Source organism: Lathyrus oleraceus, chromosome 4, assembly GCF_024323335.1.
Source record: "Lathyrus oleraceus cultivar Zhongwan6 chromosome 4, CAAS_Psat_ZW6_1.0, whole genome shotgun sequence".
Classification (NCBI taxonomy): Eukaryota; Viridiplantae; Streptophyta; class Magnoliopsida; order Fabales; family Fabaceae; genus Lathyrus; species Lathyrus oleraceus.
Window position 1 is genome coordinate 500,418,397 of NC_066582.1, and position 19,124 is coordinate 500,437,520.

At 37.6% G+C, this 19,124-nt stretch overlaps 1 protein-coding gene across 2 annotated transcripts in view; it reads left to right on the forward strand.

Annotated features, from left to right (window-relative positions):
- The first annotated feature begins 11,470 nt into the window (after positions 1-11,470).
- Positions 11,471-19,124, forward strand: part of LOC127076842 (serine/threonine-protein kinase TOR) — a 53,275-nt gene continuing 45,621 nt past the window's right edge. For both annotated transcript variants that reach the window (XM_051018632.1, XM_051018633.1), the window contains exons 1-5: positions 11,471-11,870; positions 11,955-12,293; positions 12,377-12,451; positions 12,698-12,870; positions 14,349-14,447. In XM_051018632.1, coding sequence (XP_050874589.1) covers positions 11,733-11,870; positions 11,955-12,293; positions 12,377-12,451; positions 12,698-12,870; positions 14,349-14,447 — 824 coding nt within the window. In that variant the 5' untranslated portion in view covers positions 11,471-11,732. The remainder of the gene's footprint in view (positions 11,871-11,954; positions 12,294-12,376; positions 12,452-12,697; positions 12,871-14,348; positions 14,448-19,124) is intronic.

The following is a 19,124-nucleotide window of genomic DNA, read 5'->3' on the forward strand; positions in this document are numbered from 1 at the left end:
TGCGAAGAGTGTTGTTTGTGGCGAAGTAGTGCTCCCTATCAAAATAGGACCTCAGGTCTTTAACACTACCTTTCACGTAATGAACATTCGTCCTGCCTATTCCTGCTTGCTGGGACGCCCTTGGATTCATGGGGCAAGTGTTGTAGCTTCATCTCTCCATCAAAAACTGAAGTATCCAATAGAGGGTAAAATCGTCACTGTGTGTGGAGAAGAAGAGTATATTGTCAGTAGTGTGCAGGCCTTCAGATACGTCGAGATGGATGGCGAGTTCGTCGAGACTCCTTCTCAGTCATTTGAAGTGGTCCCTCCGCCCAGTCCTGTCCTTAAGCCGACTCCCCTTATGCCCAAGGTTATTCATGCTCCTCCTGCCATGATTTCTCTGAAGGACGCTCAAGCCGTGGTTGAAAATGGTGGTCGTACTGGTTGGGGTCAACTGATCAACGTACCGTACAAGTCTGACAAGTCTGGTCTGGGGTTTAGCTCTGAGAGGATGGTCAAAAATCAAATTAATGCTGTAGAAGATGCTGATAGCGATTGCGATCTGGATAGCTGGATTTTCCCAACAATTGGTGACGGACTCAATAATTGGAAGGCTGAAGACACTATCCCGATTTCCTTTAGTCAGGAGTAATTGTTATTGTCTGTTTTATTGTTGCAATTTTTTTTTTTTAGTTTTACAATTGAACTTCTTAAAGCATTGTGTCTATGCCCGAGGCACAATAGCTAATTTGTTAAGGGTTTTGCCATTTTCATAAGCATATTCACATTCAATAAATAAATGGACTTTTTGCATTCAAATATTGCGCTCTTTATCTTTCCTGTCATCTTCCGAAAAAGCTATGTTTTCTTACACACACTCACGTAACGAATTGCAGATCCATACCCACTCTGGATCCTGTTGATAATAGTTCTACTATTGTTCATTATGACTTTGAAAATCCGATCTACCAAGCCGAGGATGGAAGTGAGGAAGATTGTGAAGTACCTGGAGAACTTGCCAGACTGGTACTGCAAGAAGAGAAGACTATACAGCCGCATGAAGAGTCAATCGAAATTGTAAACCTGGGTACTGAAGTGGACAAGAAAGAAGTCAAAATAGGAGCAGGCTTGGAAAACAGTATTAAAGAAAGATTGATTCAGATGTTACATGACTATGTAGAGATTTTTGCGTGGTCTTATGAAGACATGCCAGGATTGGATACTGATATAGTAGTGCATCGTTTGCCAACGAAGGAAGATTGTCGTCCTGTTAAGCAAAAGGTTCGCCGCATGCGTCCTGAAATGTCTGAGAAAATTAAAGCTGAGGTTATGAAACAATTTGATGCAGGTTTTCTGGCTGTTACTTCTTATCCTCAATGGGTTGCTAATGTGGTACCAGTGCCGAAGAAGGATGGTAAGGTGCGAATGTGCGTCGATTACAGAGATTTGAACAAAGCGAGTCCCAAAGATGACTTTCCACTCCCGCACATTGATGTTCTGGTAGACAATACCGCTCAACACAAAGTATTCTCCTTCATGGATGGATTCTCGGGTTATAACCAGATTAAGATGTCACCTGAAGACATGGAGAAAACTACGTTTGTGACGCAATGGGGAACTTTCTGTTACAAAGTAATGCCATTCGGTTTAAAGAACGCCGGGGCAACATACCAGCGTGCTATGGTGGTTTTGTTCCATGACATGATCCATCACGAAATAGAGGTATATGTGGATGACATGATAGCCAGATCTCATACGGAAGAAGAACATCTCGATCATTTGTACAAATTGTTTGAGAGGTTGAAGAAATACAAGCTGAGACTGAACCCGAACAAATGCACCTTTGGAGTAAGATCTGGTAAACTCTTGGGATTTATTGTCAGTGGTAAAGGAATTGAGGTTGACCCGGCTAAGGTGAGAGCTATTCAAGAAATGCCAGTGCCCCGTACAGATAAGGATGTCAGAGGTTTCTTGGGACGTTTGAATTACATCGCCCGGTTTATCTCCCATTTAACTGCTACCTGCAAACCCATATTCAAACTACTGAAGAAGAATCAAGAGATGATATGGAATGATGAATGTCAAGAAGCTTTTGACAAAATCAAGAAGTATCTCCAGGAACCTCCGATCCTGATGCCACCAGTTGAAGGAAGACCTCTAATCATGTATTTGACCGTGTTAGAAAATTCAATGGGGTGTGTGTTGGGGCAACATGACGAGTCTGGTCGAAAAGAGCATGCCATATACTACCTTAGCAAAAAGTTTACCGACTGTGAAATAAGATACTCACTGCTCGAGAGAACTTGCTGTGCTTTGGCCTGGGCTGCTCGCCGACTAAGACAGTATATGTTGAATCATACCACTTTGTTGATTTCTAAGATGGATCCCATCAAATACATATTTGAGAAACCTGCCCTCTCCGGAAGAATAGCGAGATGGCAGATGATTTTAACAGAGTATGATATCCAGTATACTACCTAGAAAGCAATCAAAGGAAGCGTGCTGGCCGATCATTTGGCTCATCAAGTAGTGGATGATTACCAATCTATGAATTTTGAGTTCCCGGATGAGGATGTCATGCTTGTTACTGATTATGAAGAACCTGGACCGGATGAAGGACCCGAACTAGGATCCCGATGGACTATGGTTTTCGATGGATCTTCTAATGCGTTGGGTAATGGTGTTGGTGTTGTAATTATTTCTCCCAAGGGTTGCCATACGCCTTTCACTGCTAGACTATGTTTCGATTGTACCAACAATATGGCCGAGTATGAAGCATGTATTTTGGGACTCAGAGCTGCTATAGACCTGAGAATCAAGTTTTTGAGTGTGTACGGAGACTTAACATTAGTAATCAGTCAGATCAAAGGAGAATGGGACACTAAACATCCGAATCTCATCCCTTATCGAGAGCGGGTGTTGACATTAATCCCATACTTTGAAAAGATTACATTCGAACATATTCCACGAGAAGAGAATCAGTTGGCAGACGCCTTGGCCACCATGTCATCTATGTTCAGAGTCAGATGGGACAATGAAGCTCCCAGGATCACCATTGAACGACTAGATGAACCAGCATATTGTTATGAACTTAACGCTGCTGAAGTAGAAGAGAAACCTTGGTTCCACGAAGTAAAAAGATATTTAGAAGCTCAGGAATATCCTGAAGGGGCATCCATCAATGACAGAAAATTTCTGAGGAAGTTTTCCGCTAAATTCTTTTTGAGTAATGGAATATTATACAAACGTAATCATGATTCGACTTTGCTTCGTTGTGTGGATAAAAAGGAAGCAGAAAAGATTATGGAAGACATGCATGACGGTATTTTTGGGACTCACTCTAGTGGGCATACAATGGCCAAGAAGATTCTGAGATCGGGGTATTATTGGTCTACCATGGAAGCTGATTGCCACCATCACTCCAGAACTTGTCACAAGTGCCATATCTATGCGGACAAAGTACATGTGCCTCCTGCCCCTTTAAACGTGTTGACAGCCTCTTGGCCTTTTGCAATGTGGGGCATTGATATGATTGGAGAGATTAAACCTACTGCTTCCAACGGACATCGTTTCATCCTCGTGGCTATTGATTACTTTACAAAGTGGGTAGAGGCAGCCTCATTTGCTTCTGTCACCAAGAATGTGGTGGCACGATTCATCAAGAATAATCTCATTTGTCAATATGGCATCCCCGAAAGAGTTATCACTGATAATGGCACTAATTTGAACAACAAGATGATTGCTGAACTCTACACGCAGTTCAAGGTAAAACACCATAACTCTTCTCCGTACCGGCCAAAGATGAACGGCGCCGTGGAGGCTGCTAATAAGAATATTAAGAAGATTATACAAAAGATGACAGTAACATACAAAGACTGGCATGAAATGTTACCATTTGCTCTTCATGGTTATCGCACTTCAGTACGAACTTCGACAGGGGCAACTCCTTTCTCTTTAGTCTACGGAATGGAAGCCGTCTTACCGGTGGAAGTTCAGATTCCCTCTCTAAGAATCATGAAAGAGAAAGGTTTAGACGAGGATGAATGGATTCAGACTCGACTCGATCAGATAAATTTGATTGATGAAAAGAGACTTGCGGCTGTTTGTCATGGGCAGATATATCAGAAGCGCATGACCCAAGCATTCAACAAAAAGGTCAAGAGACAGGTGTATCAAAACGGCGACTTGGTGATCAAGCGTATCATTCTAGCACAAGGTGATCCCAGGGGCAAATGGACTCCCACATACGAAGGGCCATTTGTAGTTAAGAAAGTATTCTCTGGTGGAGCCATGATGCTTGCTACAATGGATGGCGAAGACTTCCCGCATCCTGTGAATGCGGACATAGTTAAAAAATACTACGCATAAAAGAGACCCGCTAGGTCGACGTACCTAGGCAAAAGTAAGGGCATCCCGGCGAACCAAAAGGGTTCGGGCAAAAATTAGGGATAAACAGATAAAAATGTACACCCGGCAAGTCGAAAACCTGAAAAGGCGGCTTGGGCAAAAAAGGGTATCCTGGTGGACTGAAAACTGAAAAGACGGTCCAGGCAAAAATTAGGGATTAAAGCGTAAGACTATGTCCCGTTCTCAGTCACCTTCAACCAAGTTCAAAGGACTGAACAAGCCAATCAATTCTATCCGACAACAAGAGATGAGACGCTTGAAGACATAATGACAGTAGCAGAATTAAAATCGATAGGACTTTTCCTTCATAGCTTTTCTTTATGTTCTCGACAATTTCCTCTTACTAGGATTTCTGTCTCTTTGTACACAAATTACCTGTTTATAGGCCCTCTTTCAAAATCAATACAATTTCGTTTCAAAAAAAAAAATAAAAAAAATGCTTTTGTTTTACTTTCTCTGTTTTGTTTGCGTAAACGTCCATTGATTTAGATTGAATTGGTATATGCATTTGAATATGATCGATGTTTATCAAAAATACATGTATAAAATAGAAATATCGATTACTACAAGACCTCAGGATCGAGGAGAAGGTCTAACCATGCGTTCCAATGAATCCGGGTGCTAATTCTATTCCTCAATAAAGCCAGTTATTCCCCAGAAGAAATTGGTATCACTAGACAGACGGGTCATCTCTTCCATCCCCAGCCAGGCTCTGTCAAATATTTCTACCATCAGACAAGAATCAAGTATCCCCAGCTAAGAAAGGATCACCGATACCAGTATCTCCAACCAGAAGACTGAAATTTATTTCCCCAGTAGAGTCCTCGGGAAGAACTTTTCAGATGCATAATTCATTCATTACATCATTTCACAGCATACGCATGCGTACATTGTTCGCATTTATTGTCGAAAGCATAAAACATCTCATGCATCATGACATGACATGAAGCTAACTTTATTTTTCAGGTTAATTATCCTCCTAAGGATGGTATCTTTAAGCCCATCCTGGCCATTTATTGCAAATACAGCATCTACAAATACGATCAGATACAGTCTAACATACGGTTCATTCTGATTCAGCTCAACATATGACTCCTTCCACTCAGATACGATCTAACGGACGATCCATTCTGATCTTCAACTACTCCAATACGGTCTAATTTACGACCCAGTTGGACCTTTCATTTCTCAGAGACTACCTAGCGTACGGTACATTCTGACGTGTAGCCTAGCATACAACTACCCCTATCAGATACTGCCTAATGGACGACCCATTCTGCAACTCGGATACAGTCTAGCGTACGACCCAGTCTGGTATTTCATCCTCAGCGGAGTCACCGGCCTGATGGACAACTCATTCTGCAACTCAGATACGGTCTAGCGTACGATCCATTCTGATCTTGCATCCCCGGCGGAGTCACCCGCCTAATGAACAACTCACTCTACTATTCAGATACGGTCTAGCGTATGATCCATTCTGATCCCTTATCCCCAGCAGTGTATGACACACTCTGACTCCCCAGCGAAATCGACAGCATAATGGAGGACTCACTATACGGTCTAGCGTACGACCCGGTATGACACCCATGTCTTCAGATATCGTCTAACGTACGACACAATCTGAAACTCTCATCATCAAACTTCCTGGATGGCATCTTTAAGTCCATCTCCATCAAGACTAATTGACAAGTGCAAATTTTTGGGGCATTCTAGTATTCAATAATCTTCCACCTCCAGACCACGAATGGCATACTTGCCATCCTCACTCTCTCGGTTCAAGAATATTGAACAGGGGCAGCTGTCATACCCCAAAAGTTGCCCATTAATCTTGCAAAACATTTCTCGAAGCACTCCAACTTATTCCGCAAGGCACTGACCTTAAAGGAACAAAAGCCCAGCTCACAACAGACCCAATCTAGAAAATGGCCCAAACTGTCATGCTCGCTAGGCGAGCAAAACCTTCGCCTAGCGAACCCTTCGCTACAATACTCGCCTAGCGAAGCTTGCGAATATCATAATTTTTGGGCTTCATTCTGAGCCCATTAGGTCACAACAAGAGCATTATAAATAGCCAAGCTTCAGTCAGAAAAAGAGAGAACGAAAACGGAGAAAGGAGAACCCTAGCAAGCAGACTCTAACACTCACGGGAGGCAAACCCTGAAGGAACTCGGCGGCATCAAGGTTTACCTCTGCCCAATTCAATCCGATTTGCCGATTCAAAGTCGCAATTCAATTGCAAACAGGTTTATATTGCTATTACTGCTTTATGTCCTTAATTTGCATATGGCATTATGATTAAATTTATGAAAATATCTTGAGTTGGGCATGTGAATTTTAGTATGTACCTGAATACCTTAAATGATTAACCATATAATTGCTGTAATGAAAGCCATAAGGCATAAAATTGGTTGAAATTGTACTGATATCAAAACCAGAATCCGCAGCCGCTCGCTAGCACATCGCTAAGCGAGCATGCAGCGAGTATTCGCTAAGCCTTCGCTAGGCGAGGCAGGAGCGAACGTGACAGTAGCTGACTTTTCTGTTCTGATTTTTCACTCATGTTTTATCATAGCCATGCATCATTTACCCGACCCTATTTACTGTTGTGATTTTTTGTGTGGTGTAATCCTCGATTGCACCCTGATTTGGTGTTCTGACATGTTTTGTTGAGTTTTGTAAAGGTTCACATATCCCAGGAAAAGATTGCTTGTTAGGTATTCCACTTTACTTGTGGGATACCCTTGTGGAGATTCACCCTGAATTACTCAATTGATTTTAATGTATTAATTTTATGACAAAGATCCACCCTAAATTGCTTAATTGATCTTAATGTATTAATTTTAATGTGGGGATTCCTCCTAATTACCTAATTGACTGTAAAATACGGCCTTTGAATATGTGATCTTGGACCTCTCTTTGTTACCCTACGACTATGGTATTATGGTCATGTCCCGCGAAAGTGGGGATACACTTAGCAAATACCCTTCGATTAAATCATCATGTCCCTATAAAATAAATCATAGTCCCTCGGATGTTGCCTTCGAATATATGATTTTGTCCCTCGATGACCCTTCGTTGTAGCCTACGGTTAAATGATGATCGTCCCTTTGAAGGCTAAGGTATCCTTACAACTGTTGCCTCCGATGACCAATCGATGACCCTACGATGACCCTTTTACATCCAAAGGATAAAACTACTTATTTCTCAATAATAAGGACGGTTTTACTCTCATGAGGATAGGAACTGCCCATCAAGACCTTGGGTAGGTATAACTCTTAATTGCTTACTCACAATTTAAAAATACTTTTCACACTTCACAAATACTAGAAAATCACCACTTGGTATATATTCATACTAGAATCATTACTGAGTTATATTTTTCTAAACCATTTTCAAAACTAAACGAGATAACCACTTTGTATACATTCATGCGAGAATCATTACAAAGTTAAATTCTCTTTTTCAAAACATTTTCTAAACAATTCACGAACACTTTTTCAGACAAGAAAAATAATATAAGTGATCAAGCAATTAAGAGCCCATGGATAACCATGGATACAAAGGGTGCTAACACCTTCCCTTTGTATAATGTACCTCCCGAGCCCAAAATCTAATTAAGGTCTTTCCTGTTCTTTTCCACCTTTCCTTATTGGATAAAAGAAAAGTCGGTGGCGACTCTTACTATCCGCGACATTGCGATTAAAAGCAAAACACAAAAAGTCAGTTCACCGTATGACAACATCAAGCCAACGAGTTATCACACCTCTTCCCCTTTACAATTAGTTTTTGGTAAAAAACATAATATTTTCCATCTAAGAATTTTTGGATATACGGTGTATGTCCCAATTTCATTACCACAATGAACTAAGTTGGGTCCTCAAAGGAGGATACGAATATATGTTGGATATGAATCTCCATCTATTGTAAAGTACATTGAACCAACAATAGGATATTTATTCACCGCTCTTTTTGCTGATTGTCATTTTGATGAATCAAATTTTCCAGCATTAGGGGAAAAGAATAAGAAGCTGAGAAAAGAGATCAGTTGAAATGAATTATCATTATATCATCTTGATCCTCAAACAAAACAATGTGAAGTAGAAGTTCAAAAGATAATTCACTTGCAAAACCTAGCAAGTCAATTACCAGATTTATTCATTGATCCAAAAAGTGTGACTAAATCATATACATCAGTTGCAAATGCTCAAATAAAAATGGATATCCCTATTGGACAATCTAATGACTCTCAACCACATATGAAGCGTGGCATACCAATCGGTTCCAAGGATAAAAATTCTCGAACAAGAAAAAAAGCTAAGAATAAAGATGGTCCAAGTGAGGATATATAAAATGTAAAAGAATCTTCGGACATAATAAACATTTCATCTTCAAAAGAGATTGACCAAGTACCTAAAACTCATGAAAATAAAGAGATCTCGATAAATTATGTCCATAATGGAATACAATGGAACCGACATGAAGTCGACATTGATGATATTTTTTCATACAATATAGTACTAAATGTGATAAATGATAAAGAGGATCATGAATCGACGTCTATTAAAAGCTTTAGACAAAGTGAGGACTGACCAAAATAGAAAGATGTAATTGAAGCAGAATTAAACTCAATTCAAAAGAGACAAGTTTTTGGACCTGTAGTCCAAACACCTTAAGGTGTGAAGCCAGTTGGATACAAATGGATTTTTGTTCAAAAATAAAATAAAAATAATGAAATTGTGAGATACAAAACTTGACTTGTCGCACAAGTATTTTTGCAAAGACCTGGAGTTGATCTTGATGAGACTTATTCATCGGTAATTGATGCAAGAACTTTTCGATATTTAATAAGACTTGTAGCACATGAAGGACTTAATTTGCACATGATGGATGTTGTAACACCTTATTTATATGGTTCACTTGATAATGACATTTATATGAGACTCCCTGAAGGGTTCAATATACCACAACTACATGATTTTTGATCTTGAGAAAACTACTCCATTAAACTGAACAAGCCTCTCTATGGACTGAAACAATATGGACGTATGTGGTATAATCGTCTCAGTGAATATTTGGTAAATGATGGATATACAAATAACTCAATTTATCATTGTATTTTCATAAAAGTATGTGGAAAAGAGTTTGCAATAATAAATGTCTATGTAGATGACATAAATATTATTGAAACTCCTGAAGAGCTTCCAAAAGCTATAAATTGCTTAAATAAAGAGTTTCAGATGAAGCACCTAGAAAAGGCAAAATTATGTCTAGACTTACAAATTGAACATTTGGACAATGGGATATCTGTACATCATGAATGTTATATAGAAAAAGGGTTGAAACGCTTCTATATGGACAAATTTCATCCGTTGTCTGCTCCAATGATTTTTAGATCATTAGATGTAGAGAAATATCCTCTAAGGTCTCGAGAAAAAGATGAAGAATTACTTGGTCCTGAAGTACCATATCTCAGCGTGATTGGAACACCGATGCACCTTGCTAATTATACACATCCTGGTATATCATTTGCAGTCAATTTATTAGCAAAATACAATTTTTCACCAACACAAAGACACTGGAACAAAGTTAAACATGTACTTAGTTATCTTAAAGGTACAATATACACGGGTTTGTTCTATACCAAAGTATCAAAATTAGAATTAACAAGTTATGCAAATGCAGGTTACTTGTCAGATCCTCATAATGGTAGATCACAAACAGGTTATTTGTTTACATGTGGTGATACATCTATTTCACGGAGACCGGTGAAACAAATAATAACAACTTCATCTAATCATATAGAACTTTTAGCACTACATGAGGCAAGTTGAGATGCGTTTGGTTGAGATCTTTAATCCAACACATACAAAATACTTATGGTTTGTGTTTTGAAAAAACAAATACAATGACCATATATGAAGATAATACCGGATGCATTGCTCAATCGAAAGATGGTTACATTGAAGGAGACAAAAGAAAATACATCTCCCCAAAATTCTTTTTCACTCAGGAACTTCAGAAGAATGATGCTATAAACATCTAACAAATCCGTTCATGTGATAATCTTGCAAACCTTTTCACAAAGTCACTCCCAAGTAGAACTTTTAATCAAATAGCATAAAAGATTGGTCTTCATGGTTGAAGAAATGATCGTTCAACGGAGGGGGAGAAATGAATTTATCTTTAACGAGGCATATCCAAAATATAACATCCAATGTGGAGTTTTATAATAAATTATATTTATTACATTGTCTATATGATGTCTTATAAATATGATCAATCTCATTGTAAAAAATTACACCGATGAAATAACATAGACAAATTATATATAATTTTTCAACTTTTTCAACTTGTCAACAAATTTCTTTATGGTATTTCAAAGTCATGATACATATTATGGACACGATTCCTATCAAAGATTTTAATTATGGTTTTAACTTCGAGAACCACTCTAAAGAAATGTCAAAATAATTAAGAAATAAATTAGAAAAAATCAATGAAAAAATTTCTATCATAATTATACTTATTTGTTAAACTAAAAAATTCAAATATTGAAATAAAGGTTGCTATAGCTTGTCTGCAAGACCTGTGAATAAAGCCTAATAAAAAGTGTTGAAGGGAAAGGAATACAAAACATATGAAATATATTTTTATCGAGGATAGACAATCAATCACACCCTTCATCAAATCTTTCAAGGAGAACAATTAACATCTAATTATATTATTTAAATATAAATAATTTATTTATAAAAATATATGCATTTAAACCATATTTTATACTAAAATATAAATTGTCAAGGTAACTCTTATAAAAGTATTTTATACTAAAAAAGTGATTTTTTCCAATTTTAAATTTAATATATTTTAAGTTTCTAAATTGTAATTAATATTATTTTATAATTTCCAAGTCAAAACATTTCATATTAATTTAATGATAATTCTGAATGTATAAAATATTTAATGAGATCAATTAAGTAAAAAAAATATTTTCTCCTTTATTTATACATTTTTGTTTTAATCTGAATTACTAAGTAATTTATTAAGTAGTTATCAAGAGTTAGTTATGTTGGTGGATTGCAGTAACAAAACCCATCTAAAGATTTATCCGGTCTAATCTAACAAGTAACGGAAACCATCTAGAAACTCACGCAATCCTGATTTCCGCGGCTTAACAAAATATAGAACCCCGCCCCGCCGTGTGAGTCCCAGCCACGGCGAAACGCGATGCCGGAGAATTTTTTCATTCATAAATCGATTCTCTCTCTTCATTCCGTTCGTTCATAAATCAATCTTCAAATCACACTACTATACTACAGACTGATTAATTTAGGGTTTAGGTTAATTAAATGGCGACCGCTTCTCAGTCGCACCCTCACCTCCACTCTCACTCCCATCCCCACCGTTATATTGGTCCTCCCTCTGTCGTACCCGGCGATGCTCTGAATCGCATCCTCGCCGACCTCTGCACCCGTGGCAACCCTAAGGTAGCACTGTTATACTTTCTCTTCATTTCATTTTGATTGAGTACTAGCTGATTTGTAAATTTGGAATGAATTTAATCTCTGTAGGAAGGTGCCTCTTTAGCTTTTAAGAAGCATCTAGAAGAAGAAGCTCGCGACCTAAGTGGTGAAGCTTTTTCTCGATTTATGGATCAATTGTATGATAAGATATCAAGCCTTTTAGAGAGTAGTGATGTTGCTGAGAATCTTGGAGCTCTTAGGGCAATTGATGAGTTAATTGATGTGGCGCTCGGAGAGAATGGTTCCAAGGTCTCTAGATTCTCAAGTTATATGAGGACTGTTTTTGAGGCGAAGCGTGATCCTGAGATTTTGGTTCATGCTAGTAGGGTTCTTGGTCACCTTGCTAGAGCTGGTGGAGCTATGACTGCTGATGAAGTTGAACGCCAGGTTTTTGCACATTTTGTCTATTCTTATAAGCTTCCTCTCTCGGAGTTGAATGAGTGTGCTGATTTTTTTGTTTATCTTTTCAGGTTAAAATTGCACTGGATTGGCTTGAAGGGCCCAGAGTGGAGTATCGGCGTTTTGCCGCTGTTTTAATCTTGAAAGTATGTTTCATTATCATTATTATTATTTATTGGGAGAAGATTTGGATTTATATTGATTCTTTTTCTAGTCCGACAGTTATTTTTTAGTTTTCTTTTCCGGGTTTCTTATTTTTGGAATTTAGTTATTAAATAAGCATTTCAGTGACAAACTACTTTAAGAATAGTGTTTTTGTATTCTCTCACAATTTTGGAGTCTCCATATTTTAAGAATATGAACACACTATCTTTTTATTTTGGTCATTGCAGGAAATGGCAGAAAATGCTTCAACTGTTTTCAATGTCCATGTGCCGGAATTTGTAGATGCTATCTGGGTTCCTTTGCGAGATCCAGCATTGCCAGTTCGTGAGCGGGCTGTGGAGGCATTGCGTGCCTGCCTTAATGTTATTGAAAAGCGTGAGACACGATGGCGTGTGCAATGGTCAGTTTTTATTTTTAAGTTAATCATATAAACTGGGGTAAACCGGAAGTTGATAGTAATACTATTTTGTTGACTATGTTGACAGTAATTGTACTTGAACTAAGGGACATAATAAACTCACTAAAATCTAGTTTAAACCATCAGAAGGTGATTATGTAGTAATGAAGATTGGTCAACGACTTGCCTGCTGCTACTTCGCACTTGAATACAATAATCAACTTATGGATAGACTCTTGCATTGAGCATAAGTACAAGTTCTTGTCCAAACTGTGAATAGTTATGGAAGACAATTTATTATCATTTGTTTCCATGGTTGTCAAAATTTCTATCTCGATCTTAAAATCTTGAGATTTTACGATCTCACTCACCCCCAACAATCTAAATCTTAAGTAGAATCGTGTTGTACGATCATGGGCAGTTCCGGCCATGATCGGCTGTTTTTCGGCCACCACCATTACACGCCGAGAAGACGCAGAGGAACAACAATTACGGTTTGGTGGCGGTGAAAGCATGCCCTTTGAAATGAAGAAGTTTTAGATTAAGGATTTAGAGAATAAACATCTCATTTGTAGGGTTTGTTTTAAATAACAGGCTTTATGGTAAACTAATTAATTGGCGGAATATGTTCCTAATGTTCGACAAGTGTTTATTGTGGAAAATGGTAATAAACTATAAAGGCACACTCATTCATGTCTAAAGAATATGAAAGAGGGTCATTTAGTAGGATCTTGTGTAAAAATACTTCAAAAATACTGTATTATATTTTATTTTAGTAGGATCTTGCGTTTTTTTTCTTCCTGATCTAATGTTTTATGTTTTTTGTACCCGCTCTTAATCTTACAAAAATAATTGGGTAGGATTTTTCAATCTTAGCTACAATCTATGTTTTAGGATCTTAAGCAAGATCTCGATAACCTTGTTTGCTTCTACTTGATGCTGTTATGTTAAGAGTTTTATTCAGATTTTTATAGATTATATAATCCTAGCTTGATACCAGTGGCAGTTTAGGCATAATTGTCGGTGATGTGATGGGGTGTCTCAAAATGTTTCCTGCTATACTTGACTCTGTTCTGAAGAAATAAGTGGGACAAACTTTGGCACTAACTCATATGGTTATTTACCCCGTCTCACTGTTCTCACGGCGGAGGTGGTAAAAAAATGGGCTGAGCCTTTTAGCAATAGTAGTATTACAGTTTATAGATCATTGAATTATAGAATATCAATAATAGTATGATATAGTGACCAATGAAGGGTTATATTTTTGGTCACCTAATTCATTTCGACGGTGATTAAGTTACTGTTGACTAATATAGCAATATTTTCTAGGAGGGTTTTGAGTGGAGTAATCATGTCGTTGACTTTTGGATGTATGATTTCCGTTGACTTTCATTGTACAACATGCTTAGATTTCTTTGCTAACTTATTGCACAGTGCATCCCTATTAGAGAGTAAGTCCTTTCTTTGCTATTTGATGGCAGGTATTATCGAATGTTTGAGGCCACACAGGATGGATTAGGTAAAAACGCCCCAGTGCACAGTATACACGGTTCATTGCTTGCTGTTGGAGAGCTTTTGAGGTTAATATAATTTTCATCATTTGCAATGTTAATTTGTAGATGTTTTATAACTTATTCAAAACTAGCATTCTTAACAAATTTTGTCCACTTTTAGGGAACATCATTATATATTTCTTAAAATAAACACACATATATTATTAGAGTATAAGAGTAGTAGCTCTACTAGTTCTAACTAAGCATGACTGATGTAACTAACTGTGCTTAGTCAGCATAGTTAGGATTGGCTATAAATACTAAGTCACACAATCAGTGTAACTGACTTTGAGAAACTGAAACATATTTAGTTAGATATAGAAAACTCTCTCTTTTCTCTCCTCTATCTCTTCTCTATTTCCATGGCTTTCTTAGTTTCTAATATGGTATCAAGAGCTTGATTCGATCCTTTGTCCATGGCTTCCGATGCGAATTCAAGCAACACCGTGCACAACACTGTGAGCGAAACTTCGTCGGCCCTAACTCTCCATGCGAAGAATGTGTTCAAGACTTTTACAAAGCAAGTGACGCTCAAACTCGACGAAAACAATTTTCGTTTGTGGAAATAACAAATTGAAGGCATTATTCGCTGCACAAGCTTCAACGACTTCTGGGGAGTCCTATCATACCTCCACGTTATTTGGTTGAAGGAAATTGTATGAATGATGCTGAAAACCTTGCGTATACATGGGAGCAACAAGATTTGTTACTGTTCACGTGGCTTCTCACGACGCTTTCTGACTCGGTTCTATCACGAGTGATTAGATGTGTTCATTCTCACCGGATTTGGGATGAAATTCATAAATATATTTTTTGCGCACACCAATGCCAAATTGAGACAGGTGAGGTCAGAATTGAAGTCAATCACTAAAAGGTGAGAAGTCTATCACTAAATATCTAGCAAGGATTCAACGCATTGAAGACATCCTAGATTCAATTGATGATCCAATTTCACATCTTGAAGCAATCTTAGATGGATTGCCTGAAGACTACAACACCCTAGTCTCTATTATATCGTTCTATTCTATGTCCTAACATTGAAGCTGAATCCATGCTTCTGCCACATGAAGCAAAACTGGACAAATCCAAAAAAAACTACTCTGACCGAACCTCTTTCTATTATTATTACTCAGGCCAACCTTCCTACTCCTCAATCCACAAATCAATGTAACTTTGACTCCTCCAATGTGTCTCAGTTCAAAGCTACGTCCAACCTTTGTGAGTCTCGTGGTGGTTTTCATGGAGGCCGCAACTTTAATCGTGGCGGTGGTAGGTTTGGTGGCAGATTCATAGTTCAGTGCCAAATATGCTTCAAACATGGACATGGTGGTAGCATCTGCTATCACAGGCACTCATCTATGATGCCTCAAATGTAGAAAGGCATAGCTCACAAGTTGGCTTGCTTTCACGCCACCAAAATGTCTCGGTTGAAAGAAAATATAGGAATGTGGTTGAGATTGGCCTAACCTTGCTTGCTTAAACAAGTCTCCCTTTGAAGTTTTGGGGCCATGCATATCTCACTACAATATACTTGATCAATAGGATGCCAACCCCCTTGTTAGGTATGAAGTTTCCCTACTTCATACTTTACAACAAATTTCCTGATTACTAATTCCTGAAGGCTTTTAGGTATGAAGTTTCCCTACTTCATACTTTACAACAAATTTCCTGATTACAAATTCCTGAAGGCTTTTGGATGTGTATGCCACCCTTATCTAAGACCTTATTCACCTCATAAATTTAACTTCCACTCTCTAAAGTGCATTTATCATGAGTATTCGTCCAACCACAAAGGATACAAGGGCTTAGCCCCTAATGGAAAAATTTATATTTCTAAGTATGTTTTTTTTAATGAAATTAGATTCCCATATTCTCAACTCAATTCTTCTCACATTTCATCTTCAACGTCAACTTTTACACTCTCCTCACCCTTTCCCATCTCACCTAATTTTGTTAGCATTCCTACTGTCTCATATCCATCTCAAACCAAACCTCACTCGTGAACCAGAGCTACATTACCTTATGTACCATCTCTCAAGCAAATTCATCTCCAAACTCTGCATCCTTAGAAAATTCCATTCAAACCAGCCCTACATCTCAAACACACCTCATATGTACCTTCTTAACCTTCCATCTCAAACAACGTAACATCTCAAAACATCTCACTTGCAACTTATGACCATGCATCTATTGAAAACTCCAACGTGGCATTGTTTAACCAAGGTTGTATCCTACCCTGCATCTTATTGAGCTGGAACCAACCTCCTACAAGGTAGCACTCAAAGATCCTAAGTAGTTAGCAACTAAGAATGATGAGTATTAAGCCCTAGTTAGGAATCAAACACGGACTCTCAGTTCCTTACCTCCTAACTCATATGCTATTGGCTGCAAATGGGGGTTTAAGATTAAACAAAATCCTGACGGCACAATAAACAAGTACAAGGCAAAGTTGGTGGCAAATGGCTTTCACCAACATCATGGTTTTGACTTCACAGAGACCTTCTCACCTTTTGTCAAATCAGTCACTGTCAGGATTGTCCTCACAATTTCCATCTCAGAAGGCTCGTACATCACTCTGCTTGATGTAAACAATGCCTTTCTCAATGGCATTATTGAAAACAATAGGTAAAATATTGGTGTGTATTATTTGTCAATCTAAGGCTGGATTATAAAGAGGGAATACAATTAATTACAATAATTCTCTCCTTAATGGAAAATAAAAAAAATTAAACATACATAATTGAATTGTCTAGAAAATTAAATAGGAAAATAAAGATTGTATTTTCTAACACCTCCTTTCAAGTAGGTGCATATCTATCATGCCCAACTTGTCTATCAAATGCCAAAGGTAGGTCTTGCCAAATTTTTGGTCAGGATATCCGCAGTTTGTTGACTTAAAGTCACAAAAGATAGACATATGATTCTAGCATCTAACTTCTCCTTATGAAATGTCGATCAATCTCAATATGCTTGGTTCTGTCATGTTGAATTGAGTTATGAGCTATGTTCAGAGTATAATTTCAATGGAAGTTCAATTTTCATCTTAAGTTCTTCTAGGACTCTAAGGATCCATAATCCTTCACAAATACTTTGAGACATAACTCTAAACTCGACTTCTGCACTACTTCTTGCTACAATTCCTTGTTTCTTGTTCCTCCATGTCACAAGATTACCCCAAACATAGGTACAATATCCAAAGGTTGATCTTCTATTTGTTACTGAACCTGCCCAATTAACATTGGTGAAGATAGACACATTTCTCTAATTAGTCTTCTTAAGAAATAAGTTTTTTTTTTTTTGATTTTTTTCTTTCAAATATCTCAGTATCCTATAGACTGCCTCAATATGTTCATTGAAAGGAGATGCTTAAACTGATTTACTACACTAACTGAGAAAGCAATATTAGGTCGGACGTGTGACAAATAAATCAGTTTCTCAACCAATCTCTGTTATCTTCCAGTATCAACAGGAACATTACTTTCTCCCCAAAGTTTAACATTAGGATCCATAGGGATATTTGCAGGAGGACATCGACTCATTTCTGTTTCTTTTAATAAGTCTAGAATGTATTTTTGATGTGAAACCACAATACCATTCTTTGACCGAGCAACCTCCTTAGCAAGCACATATCTCATGAATCCCAAGTCTTTGATTTCAAAGTCTACTGCTAATTTCTCTTTAACTCTTGCCATTTCAACTGTATCGTCTCCAGTAAGGACAATATCATCAATATAAACAATCAGGGCAGCAAATTTTTCATCGTGGGAGAACTTTGTGAACAAGGTGTGGTCAGCCTGTCCCTGAATGTATCCTTGTTTCTTCATGGACTGAGTGAATTTTTCAAATCAAGCTCTAGGAGACTATTTTAATCCATACAAAAATTTATTTAGTTTGCATACATTTGATCCAAATTTATTTTTAAAGTTAGGAGGAATGTCCATATATACTTCTTCTTCTAGATCGCCATTGAGAAAAACATTTTTAACATTTAACTGATGTGGGGTTCAATCCAGGTTAGCAGCAAGGGATAAAAGAACTCTAACAATATTCAATTTTGCAACAGGAGCAAATATCTCTGAGTAGTCTATACCATAGTTCTGAATAAAATCCTTAGCCACCAAGCAAGCCTTGTACCTCTTAACTGACCAATCTGAATTGTACTTCACAGTAAACATCCACTTGCATCCAACTGTCTTTTAGCCATTTGGTAGTGTTGTAACACTCTTGACAGTGTTGAGATGTGGAGTCATCCCTTGTTTTGTGATGCTTTTTCACAAAAACCTTATCTTTCCAAGTTCCGTTTCCTAATTCGCATCTGTTTTTTTGAAGTGACAGTGTTTTGTGGCATTTCAATTAGATCATCATTATATTCGTTTTCAGGATTCTCATTGTTTTCTACATGAGAAAATGTAGGTTCAGATTCAAAATTTTCTTACTCATAACAGGAGTAGAATCAGATAAAAAATCATGACTATTTTCTGTCGGTGTTGAAGTATAAGTCTCAGAACCTTGTGGTACAAACAAGGATAAATTATTTAAAATACTCATGTCCTCGATTTGAAACAAGTCTTCCTTTATATCTCCCTTGAAGATGAGTGTCATCAAGAAAAAAATTATTTTCATGGAATTTAACGTCCATAGCGACAAACATTTTCTTGTAGGTTTGGGTCCAACAAAAATACCTTTTATAGCACGCGGTTCAAT